This window comes from Camellia sinensis, chromosome 2, assembly GCF_055761805.1.
Source record: "Camellia sinensis isolate YWXY chromosome 2, ASM5576180v1, whole genome shotgun sequence".
Taxonomy (NCBI): Eukaryota; Viridiplantae; Streptophyta; class Magnoliopsida; order Ericales; family Theaceae; genus Camellia; species Camellia sinensis.
Genome location: NC_138962.1, coordinates 115,180,459 through 115,192,234, shown reverse-complemented (window position 1 = coordinate 115,192,234; position 11,776 = coordinate 115,180,459). Strand labels below are relative to the sequence as shown.

At 35.5% G+C, this 11,776-nt stretch overlaps 1 protein-coding gene across 1 annotated transcript; it reads left to right on the top strand.

The window, feature by feature from the left end:
* The first annotated feature begins 6,918 nt into the window (after nucleotides 1-6,918).
* LOC114298247 (uncharacterized) lies at nucleotides 6,919-10,730 on the top strand. Its single transcript, XM_028242779.2, has 4 exons — nucleotides 6,919-7,377; nucleotides 7,506-7,597; nucleotides 7,714-7,829; nucleotides 8,073-10,730. Exon 4 carries the CDS (start codon nucleotides 8,169-8,171, stop codon nucleotides 10,419-10,421), a length of 2,253 nt encoding a protein of 750 aa, XP_028098580.2. The 5' UTR covers nucleotides 6,919-7,377; nucleotides 7,506-7,597; nucleotides 7,714-7,829; nucleotides 8,073-8,168; the 3' UTR covers nucleotides 10,422-10,730.
* Nucleotides 10,731-11,776: the final 1,046 nt, after the last annotated feature.

The following is an 11,776-nucleotide window of genomic DNA, read 5'->3' as shown; positions in this document are numbered from 1 at the left end:
AATTTATGTGTATATCAAAGCAAGGCACCTTAAAATCCAATTGCGTATTTACAGATAATGTTAGTGAAGAATATAAGGGCAACTGGCGAGACAATTGGGAGTCCTTCCTTTTCTGCCAAGAAATGTAAGATCAAAGCGCACAGCCCCAAAGTAGAGATGAGTGTAGCCTTTTTGTTTCCAATGCCGAGAAAGATCATTTGGAATTTATGAAGGGAAAAAGATTGAGAGAGCTCTAATGGAGAGCTCTGGGGCTTACTGTAATGTGATATTTTATATTAGAAGAAATGTTAGAGAGTTCTAAATTAGAACTTTAATTTGAACTCTAAGTGATGTGGCAAAGCAAAAAAAACACAAACACAAACATTACTTCATGGACGGGGGACAGCTCATTAGAGCTCCCAATCTTTTTTCTTGTGCTAGCCTTTTTTTTTTTTTTTTGGCATTGTTACATCACTAAAACTCAAATTAGAATTCTAAATTTAGAACTCTCAATCATTTTCCCTGTGTAAAATAATTAACTGCTCAGCCTCAATAGCTGGAATGAGACATTGATCAAATAAAATTCTCCTTGATTTAATTTGTACTTTGAAAATTTTTGATGTCCAGCTGGATAAGATAAGTTTTTGCCCAGTAGAAACATCTCTCTCCAGTTGTTCTTAAAAAAAGAAAAAAGAAAAAAAGAAAAAAAACAGCAACATACAACTTGTTTGATTTGAATTTTCAAAATTCACTTTTTAAAAAATTAAAATTTTTTATTTTCCAATTTTTTTTGTTTTTATTGAATTTTTTAATACTTTAAGTAATTTTTTTAATTTTTAGATACATCTAATATAAATATACTTAAAAAGTATAATATTTATGAAAAAATCTTTTAAAAATTTAGTAAATAAAAAAAATATAAAAAATATTAGAATTCAATATATTTTTTGTATTTTAGTGTATTTATTGATTTTTTATATATATTTTACTTTTCAGATACATCCAAATAAGATGCATATAAAAAAGTAAAATAAAAAAATTATTTAAAATTTAAAAAATATTCACTAAAAACGAAAAAATTAAAAAAATAAAAAAATTAATTTTTAAAAAATTAAATTTAAAAAATTGAAATCAAATACACTGATAATTATTTTTTGAAATACTTCTCTTGACACTGATATAGAGAATTACATAACAATGGGAACATATTTAAACAGTGTAGAGGTCTGCATTTGCAATTTGATTGGAGGGTTTTGAATTGTTGAATACAAGGTTCTTGCAACAAAAATACACAGGTGGCGCTCGCACACATACAAACAAGGCAAATTTTATAGTACACACATATCATATTATTATGTGTTTTTATGATATATGTTATGAATTTTTGTAATGAATGTTACTTATTTTTCTTGATATAGTTACGACAATCTATGACTCAAAAATGAAATTACGTATTTTGTAGTAATGTTACGCATTTTTAGGGCTGAGCAAGAAATCCGTAAAATCCGTAATCCGATTTGGTCCAGTCCAATCCAATAGGTTTGGATTGATTTTTTGAATCTGTGATTCGGTTTCGGGTTAAAAAATTAAAAATCCGTAGTCCACGGATTGGTTTCGGATTGGAACCGATCCGAACAGTATACAAATAGCCTATATTTATATTATATATCCTCCCGCATAATATCTTTTCTTATTCCATATAAAACCCAAACTCAAACCTAAACCAGCATAGTATATTTTTTTATTATTTTTGCTCGTTGGTTTTAGTTTTAATTTGTAAGGGTCTAAATACTTATGGTGGAACTAGTTTTCTTATGGTCGTTTAAATTTTAGAACAATATATCGCTATTGTAGAAAAACATATTGCTATTGTAAAACTAATATGATGCTATATTTATATTTTTATGAAATTAAAATGTTCTATATATATATATATATATTTTGTTATTTAATTATGTGAATCCGTAGTCCTAAACCGATCCAATCCGTGTTTAAATGGATTGGTTCGGATTGGTTCCATGATTTAAACGGATTGGATTGATTTCAATTTTTCAAGAACCGTCGATAACAGATTGATCCTGGTTTTACCCCAATCCGGACCATACTCACCCTTAATTTTTTTATCCAAACTTTTGTTAACCAAATGTGTAACATTACCAAAAAATACGTAATATTACCATAAAATGCGCAATTTCATTGTTAAGTCACAAATTATCGTAATCATACCAAGAAAATCTGTAACATTTGTCATAAAAATGCATAACATGTAATTTGAAGGTGTAAATGGTGCATATGATACATACCTTTTTTTTTCTTTTTTTTTGATAACTCAGGTATCCCCAACCCGTTGATTTTAAGGGAAGCCATGACTAATCCTGAAGGCCCTGAAGTTAACGACCGGGCAAACTTCCAGTGGCCCCAAGGAGGGCCCTCAGCCAGGACTAATCCTGAGGGCCCTGAAGTTAACGACCGGACAAACTTCCAGTGGCCCCAAGGAGGACTAATCCTGAGGGCCCTGAACTTCCAGTGGCCCCAAGGAGGGCCCTCAGCCAGGACTAATCCTGAGGGCCCTGAAGTTAACGACCGGACAAACTTCCAGTGGCCCCAAGGAGGACTAATCCTGAGGGCCCTGAAGTTAACGACCGGACAAACTTCCAGTGGCCCCAAGAGGTGACTCGAACTCGAGACCTGTAGATTTTATCCTCCAGACTTTACCATTCGGCCACTTGCCTTCGGGTTGATACATACCTTTTAACATTATCCAACAAACAAACACTTAAATAAATATAAATGTAAATAATAAATAGACTGATCTTAATGGAAGTAGCCAAAGTGCTTAAATAAATTATAAGTAATCAACGGATAGCTCGATAATTTATTAGTTCAAGCTATTATTTATAACCGGAGTTATCAAAGGCGGTTATTGGCATATCTGATTAAAATTACCTAAATATGCATATGTCAATGCAGCAGGCAGAATGAATGCGACAAAGCTTATATATAAATAGAAGATGTTGAGGACATTGCAGTCCAATGCATTGCATTGTGTTCTAAAAAGTTTGTTGTGAAGAGAAACAAACAAGAACATGTGTAAAATAAAAGATATCAAACTGTTAGTAGTAGTTTTCAGAATTGCTGTTGTTCAGTTGGGAGTGTATGGAAAAGAGTATGTAGTTGGAGATGAAGGGGGATGGAGTTATGATGTTGATTATTACGCATGGCTTTCTAATAAAACTTTCTACGTTGGAGATGTATTAGGTAGGTGTTTATATTTACACTATTTTTGTTGCAGTATTCACCTATACTGTATTTGATTGGGAGATTTGAAAAATGATTTGGAAATAGAAAGGAAAAACGTAGGTAAAATATAAATAAAATATACTTACATTTCATTTAATTTCACATACTTTTTCTTTTCTCTTTCTAAATACGTTCCCAAATCCCTCAACCAAATATAGTATTAGTTTCTTTGTTCTGTTTCATTTGCATTCTAATTAATTTTTATTTATTTTTTTAATTATCTAGTGCTCACTCTTACTTACCATACGGAGATTTCATGTGAGATAGGAAGGGTTGTGGTTTTGCAAATATCACTTTTTAGGTTAAAAGTCAAAGTCGTTAAAAGAGTCAGAAAGTAATAAATTATACAAAAAAATTAAATATTCTTTTTTTTATCTATTTTTTTCACATCTTTTCATAAAAAATCAAAAAGCCCTCTCAAATTTTTTTACTTCATAATTTAGTCAAAAAATAAAAAGATTTCTAAAGTAGCATGTGTCCAAACGAGTTAGTGCAGTTTATTAAAACGTTATAGCTTTTCTTTATTTTTAAATTTTTGCTAGAGTGTTTGATAATCACTTTTATGTTTATAACTTATAAAGTAGAAATAATTTAAATAATTTTTTTAAAAAAATGATTAATAAGATTTGTTTGGAGAAAAAAATAGTAATAATAATCCTTCAAGCCTTTGGGAGAAAATAAAATAAAATAACCAAAACAACAAAACAAAAAATACAAATAAAGCAAATGTACACTTCTGAACGTTCTGTATGATATAATATATGCATAAATAATGACGCACTTTTGGTATACAAATGCTTTAACAAAGACTATTATAACAGAAAAAACATATTTGGTTTGGGTAGAAAATATTTAGGACAGAGAAAACATCAAACTAACACATCTAATAATAGGATCAAAATTTTATTCTCCACAAACAAATAAATAAATAAAGGAAAATAACTCTGCTATTTAGCAGAACATTTTTGTTTTTTTGTTTTTTTTCCATATATATACAGGGAAATTCTATTAGACACATCTCATACTCTATGCACTCTTAAGTTTTGTCATTTTCTTCTTTAGCTATGATAAATTTTTTTCTTTGGCTGTGACCTTATTTTAATTATGACTCATAAGATCTTTGGTTATGTCTCATGTGTTATTCGGTTATGACCTTCTTCTTTTTTTATTTTAGTTATCATTCAAAAAGTATAAAATTATGTCATTTTCTTCTTTAGTTATAAAATGCATACCGTACACACCCTTTGAAGAGTGTGCACCTTAGTGTTTCCCATATATATATATATAATATTTTGTGTGTGTTTTTCCAGTATTTAATTACAGCAAGGATGAGCACAATGTGATCAAAGTGAACAGCACAGGATATGATCAGTGCATTGCATCACCGAATTTAGGGGAGCTACATAGCGGACACGACAGGGTGACTTTAGAAAGTCCTCCTGGTAACAAATACTACATATGCCAATGGCATTGCGATTATTCCGATCAAAAGCTCAATGTCACTGTCTTTCCATCGCCATTGCCTACCAAGAACATGATGAAGAAGAAGAAGAAGACGAAAATGTTAGGGGTGCTGCCTTTTTCCAATTAATTTTCTTGTGGTGGCATTGTTCCCTTTAATTGTTTCTACTTCGTATAATAAGATTTATAATTTTTTTTTTCTTTTTTTGTCGTGTAAGTTATTAATTCAATCACTTTGGATATGTGTGATCTAATATAAGCTTTCTTTCTCTATGCTTATATCTTTGTTATCCTCCACCAACTAACTAATTAACCAACTATGAATGTGATTGCAATTAACTAATTGTGTGATCATCAGTATACACACCAATTGAACCTTAAAAACCATAAGGCCGAAAAACCCAAAAAAGACCAAAAACAAAAAACAATGTCACAAAACAATCGTTGAGAAATGAAATGTAAATTGATATGAGAACATCACAAGATCAAGAGGAATGTAGTGCACCTCAGTGGTGTGAAGGTCTACAAAATCAAAGCCCCATAATTGCCTTACATGCCATACAAAAAGCTTGTGCACAAGGCTGAAGATATCATTCTCAGCTCCCGCTATAACAAACCCGTATGCAACTCATGCTTACATCAACTTCGATATAATTCTAGAACATTCCTTCTTTGTATATGATTTATGAATAAATAGAGTTATGTAATGCCTTGTGATAATTGAATAAAATTTATTCGACAAAGTTTTTATGGTACCAGAGCAACAGAGCCCATGCTCATTGACTGATCCTTTCTCTTCTTCTTCTTCTATTATTTGGTTTGTTTCCTATGCAACAATGACCACCACCACAACTCTAGGTCTTTCCTCTTCTAGCCTTTATTCAATCTTCTCTTCCCATCTTACCCACAATCCTCTCTCTTGCCTATATCAAATTTGAACTCATTGGTCACTTAAAGTTTAATTCATCTAATTTCATCATTTGGAGGATCCAAATCTAGAACATTCTGAGAGCAACAAAGTTATTGTAGTATATTGATGGCACATACCTTTGTCCAAGTCCAACTATAATCCAACAGTGTTTCAAGATTTTCGGAATGCCTATAATTGAATGCAATGTTAGTCAATTTGTGGACCAAATCAAACTGTTATTTCCGACCTACATATTTTCTCTTTTCTCTTTTATCTTCTCTCTCGCTCTATCTCTTTTCATCCCCAACCCAACCTTCACTACCCACTGGAGCCATCACACAGTTCTCCTCTCTACAAATCACATTTGACCCTACAGACTTCGTCACATTTCTCTATCTACAGTAGACCACAACCATTCATTCTCTTAAAACATCAACAACAAACCCAACATCAAACTCCTTCACACCCAACAATCTCAACCCACTTTATGGATGAATCAATAGTTGATCTAACTAGTTCTGGTGTATATCACTTCAATTAAATTGCTATTTCAGTAACTTAATTTTTGTTGCTTCGATTATGTGCATCACTCTCTGATTCATTGATTGATAACATGGTTATTGAGAGGGTTTTTACTATCCGAGGTGGAGAGTATAAAAATACATGATTGAGTTTTGTAGTGAAAAAATTGAAGAATTCCTTACGTGGCACTTGATAATTAGTCATCCGGAAACCCACCAAATTATGAAAAAGTCATAAAAAAGATAATCTCATAGAAAAATCTGTAATTAGAAGAGGCACGAAACGGATTAGATATTTATTATGTACTTCTAGGTGTCTAAAAAAGAAATTACTTTAACTTTCACGTGATATGTTATAATTAGAAGTTGAAAGACATTTAAAGAAACCTAAAACATGTTTGTGTCGCTTTGTATTGTTATTCATGCAAACAAGTGAAAGTGTGAGAAAACTAGGCAGATAACAATAAGGAAAAATGGCCTTTCTTATTATAATACGATCATATTGATTTCGAATACCAAATCTCCTGAGACTTTGTTAATCCGTTGGGACTATCACTCCGGTAACCATATTTTGTAAACAAACATGATATTTATAGATAACAAAGAGGGACCTGTGTATGGAACTTAACAAGCAAAAAAAGAGAAAAATGGGAATGAGGGTTAGAAAAGAAATTCCATTAGAAGCAAATGAGAAGAGTATAGGGGTGTTTTTATAAATATAATAATAATTATGAAAATCCCCAAAGTGGAGGGAGGGGGCCAGGGTCAATTTAGTACTCCAAGCACGAGGGGAAGAGGAGTGGCATAATTTTGACCTAAATACCCATCTTTATCTGAATACCAATCTCCCTGTATTTCCCATCTCAACCCTCCCAACACCCTCTCCTGCCCCTCTTTTTCTCAATCTCCCCTCTCTTACCCTTCCGTCATCCCCCCCAACCCCCTCTCTCTCTCTCCTAACAAACTTACCCGCCAATTCTCTGTCTTCTTGTTCTTTTTTTTCTTTTTTGGGTTTTTTTCAAATTCTCGTTTACTTCAATTCAATCCCCCACAACACCAGTACAAACCCTAATCCTCACCTTGGTTTGATTCTGCACCAGATCGTCCTCTGTTTTCCGACTTCTTCAACTTTTGCTCCAAATCCAACTCGTTGCCTCCACTTGAATGTGAAACAAAGAATTCACTTTTCGGTTTCATCCATTTCAGGTAATCGTTTTTGACGGGTTGTGATTATTTTTTGCATTTGCCGATTGGTTTAGCTAAATGGGTTTTTAGTGATCCTTTATGGATTTGGTTTTTTTTTTTTTTTCTTCTTCTTGAATATGTTGGTGTAGTTCCAAATAATCTATGTATGGATGTGGAATTTGGAGTGGTTTTGGCTTCGATGTCCTGATAACAGAAGCTGAAGTTGGTTTCGTTTGGCTTGGTATGTGCTTCACTGTGTGCTCAGTAACAGTTTATGATGTGTTAAGTTAACTACCTTTCGTATTAATTTGGTTTTGATTTTTCTTGAATTTTGTTGTCTTCTATTTGTTGTTGTAGTTTGGAAAATTCCATGTATGGGTGCCAAATCTTGTTGGATTTTGGTTTCATCACGGATTTATGAAATCAAGAAGCCATGATGAAGTAATAGGAGCAGCTAAATCTGGTTTTGTTTGGTATGCTCGTCACCAAGTCTCCTGTAATAGTTTCAAATTATTATGTTCAGTAATGGGTATTTTTCAAACTTTTCATTATTACCAAAAAAACCATCGAAAATGAAACAGATACAAACCATTCCTGAAAATAATTGGATGGTTCAATTTGATATTTTTTGACTTTGAATGCTTCTTCTTAATTATTATGTTGATAAATGGTAGTTTTAAGGCTTTTCAATTGAAGGTACCTATTTTTTGAGACAGGTGTGTACCGGTACTGTTAGAAAGGTGGAATTTTGATCTGTCAATTGTTGGGGCTGAGGAACAATTGCAGTTTGTATTTGTTGTTTCATTTCTTCAATGGCTAACCGTGATTTGATACTTGAGCAAAATCACAATTTAGCGCTTGGGAAAAGCCAGCAGTTAGTGCTAGGCCATAACCACAATCTGGTTCATGGCCAGAACCATGACTTGGAATTGGGGCAGACCCGGGAGCATGATTTGGGTTTGGGAGAGACCCATGACCATGAGTTGGGTTTGGGACATGATCATGCTCGTGAAATGGGTTTAGGAGAGACCCATGACCACGAAGGTGATGATGATCATAGCTATGATCATGAAAATGGATTAACTACAGATGAGAAGCCTGAACATGAAGGCCATGAATTGGCTCTTCCAGCACAGAACAATGAGTTAGCTATAGCTGAGAACGATGAATTGGATGTTTCTGAGAGCCAAGAACTTGATGACAATTTGGAATTAGTTGTGGATCAGAACCAAGAAATGGGGATTGAACCTGCCGACGACAACATGAATGTTCAGGAATCCCAGCTTGTAGTCACCCCCATGCCTTTTCTTCAGCAACGTATCCTTGATACAAACCCTAGTTATGAACTGCATGTTGGCCAAGAATTCCCTGATGCCAAGAGTTGCCGAAGGGCACTGAGGGACACGGCCATTGCCCTTCACTTCGAAATGCAGACCATAAAATCTGATAAAACTCGTTTTACTGCAAAATGTGCCAGTGAGGGATGCCCCTGGCGCATACACGCTGCGAAGCTTCCTGGTGTTCCAACTTTTACAATCAGGACCGTCCATGAAGCTCATACATGTGGAGGAATTGCCCATCTTGGCCATCAACAAGCCTCGGTTCAGTGGGTTGCAAACTCTGTAGAGCAACGCCTTAGAGAAAACCCCAATTGCAAGCCAAAGGAGATACTGGAAGAGATTCACCGTGTTCATGGCATCACTTTGTCATACAAGCAAGCATGGCGGGGTAAGGAGCGGATTATGGCTGCCATGCGTGGATCCTTTGAAGAAGGGTATCGGCTCCTTCCACAGTACTGTGAACAAGTTAAAAGGACAAACCCAGGAAGCATTGCATCTGTTTATGAGAATCCGACAGATAATTGCTTCCAGCGTCTCTTTATTTCGTTTCAGGCTTCGATTTATGGGTTTCTGAATGGTTGTCGGCCGCTCCTTGGGCTTGATAGGACATTTTTGAAAAGCAAGTACCTTGGTACTTTACTTCTAGCTACTGGATTTGATGGGGATGGTGCTCTGTTTCCTTTGGCATTTGGTGTAGTTGATGAGGAAAATGATGATAATTGGATGTGGTTTCTCTCCGAACTTCGTAACCTGCTTGAGGTCAACACAGAGAACATGCCAAGGCTTACAATTTTGTCAGATAGGCAGAAGGGTATTGTAGACGGAGTGGAAACAAATTTTCCAACTGCATTTCATGGATTTTGCATGCGACACTTGAGTGATAACTTTCGTAAAGAGTTCAATAATACAATTCTTGTTAACCTTTTATGGGAAGCCGCTCAAGCTCTCACAGTAATTGAATTTGAAGCTAAAATTCTAGAGATTGAAGAGATATCACAAGATGCTGCCTATTGGATTAGACGAATTCCGCCTCGTCTGTGGGCAACTGCATATTTTGAAGGAACTCGGTTTGGTCATTTGACAGCGAACATAGTTGAATCATTAAATACTTGGCTTTTGGAAGCCTCTGGGCTACCAATCGTACAGATGATGGAATGTATTAGAAGGCAGCTTATGACTTGGTTCAATGAACGCCGAGAGACAAGTATGCAGTGGTCATCAATTCTTGTGCCTTGTGCCGAGAGGCTTGTAGCAGAGGCCCTTGAGCGTGCACGCACTTACCAAGTTCTTCGTGCGAACGAAGCTGAATTTGAAGTCATATCTCATGAAGGTACCAATATTGTTGATATTCGGAATCGTTGCTGTCTCTGTCGGGGTTGGCAGCTGTTTGGTCTGCCTTGTTCACATGCTGTAGCTGCACTTCTTTCTTGCAGACAGAATGTGCATAGATTTACTGAGAGCTGTTTCACTGTTGCAACTTATCGAAAGACGTATTCGCAAACTATACATCCAATTCCTGATAAAACTTTGTGGAAGGAGTTATCTGAGGGCGATCCAAATGCAATCGAAGTTATTATTAATCCACCTAAATCGCTTAGGCCACCTGGCCGACCAAGGAAGAAGCGAACACGGACAGACGATCGTGGCCGCGCAAAGCGGGTTGTGCATTGTAGCCGGTGCAACCAGACAGGTCATTTTAGGACTACTTGTGCAGCACCCATTTAGGTAATTTGAGTTTTAAACCCTTTTGCTGTCCATGGATTTGTATTAGTTGTGTCTATATTATATTATTATTTATGGAGGGAGTTCCATTACGTTATTAGGTTAGATTTGCCACGCAGCGATGTATGTCATTTGGCATTAGTTAAGTTCACTATTAGCTATTTCTATGTGAAGATGACCTCAATAATGCATTGTTAGGGAGGTTTGAACTCAATTGTTTTATATTTGAGATTCTTGGAACAGTGGTTTGCTGTAGTTCTACAGATTTTTGATTTTTTTTTTTTTTTAATAAATAGAATTTCTTTCTTTGCATGTTGAAGGATTTGGGGACTAGAATCTTGAATGTGTTGGTTTACTGAAACATGACAAAATAAAACATAAAAAATTTTTGTAACTAATGTGAGTTGTGTTACACCCAAGCAAATGCTTTGTCTTGCTGAGTGATTTGGTTGAAGGTATGATTGTTATTCTTAACCCCTTTAACATGTGTCAAAAAATAAATAAATATATTAATTAAGGTAGATTCTTCTCTCTTCATATGAAATTATAGAAGGATTGGTCTTAACATGAATTCTTTAATCCCTAAGGTTCCATGCTAAAAATTGTTTTGGATTTTATGTCTTTTTTTAAAGGGAAATTCTATTTGCACTCCATTAGTCCCAATACACACCATCAACTAATTGTTTGCTCAATTCACACAACTCAAAAATTAAACCTTTGGATTTTGTTTCAATACACACCACTAATTTTCAAATAATACCAAATTACCCTCATTTTCTTCAACAAAGCCTAACCCTAGCCCCTTTGGTCAGCACCCCTCAACCCGATGCCGCACTACCATCGTAGCCTTTACCACTGCTGCCCCACCATCATCGCATCCTTCCATTGCCACGACGCACAACAGTCGCAACCCTTAGTCGTTGCAATCCTGTCGTTCCCTCCCAACGCCACTGCAATCCCCTTCTTCAAACACACATCTCTATGTCTCTTCAAACATAGATCTATCTCTCTCTACAAACTGCACATGGTAGGTCGCCAACCAGAGGTGTGTTGCGATGGTTGTGGTCTTCCAGTGATGAGAGGCATGATGGTGATGGAGTTGTTGGGGGTTTGGAAGCACGATGGCAGTGGTCGCGAGTTAATGGGTTGTTGGGATGGTCGCTGTAATGATGATGGTTGCAGGGTGGTGAAGGCAGTGATGGGGTTGAGAAGGTGGTGGCAGCGGCGACGGGGTTGAGGAGGAGGATAGAGGTTCACGGTGGCTGGTGTTGATAGTGGTGGTGGCGTATTGAGGGATTTAGGATTTTGGCCTAAAAGGTTTGAGAGGCATAATGGTAATAAAAAAAAATATGTAAGGA

Excerpts from the sequence above, each read along its gene's own strand:
- LOC114298247 (XM_028242779.2), top strand. The coding sequence starts at position 8,169 with ATGGCTAACCGTGATTTGATACTTGAGCAAAATCACAATTTAGCGCTT.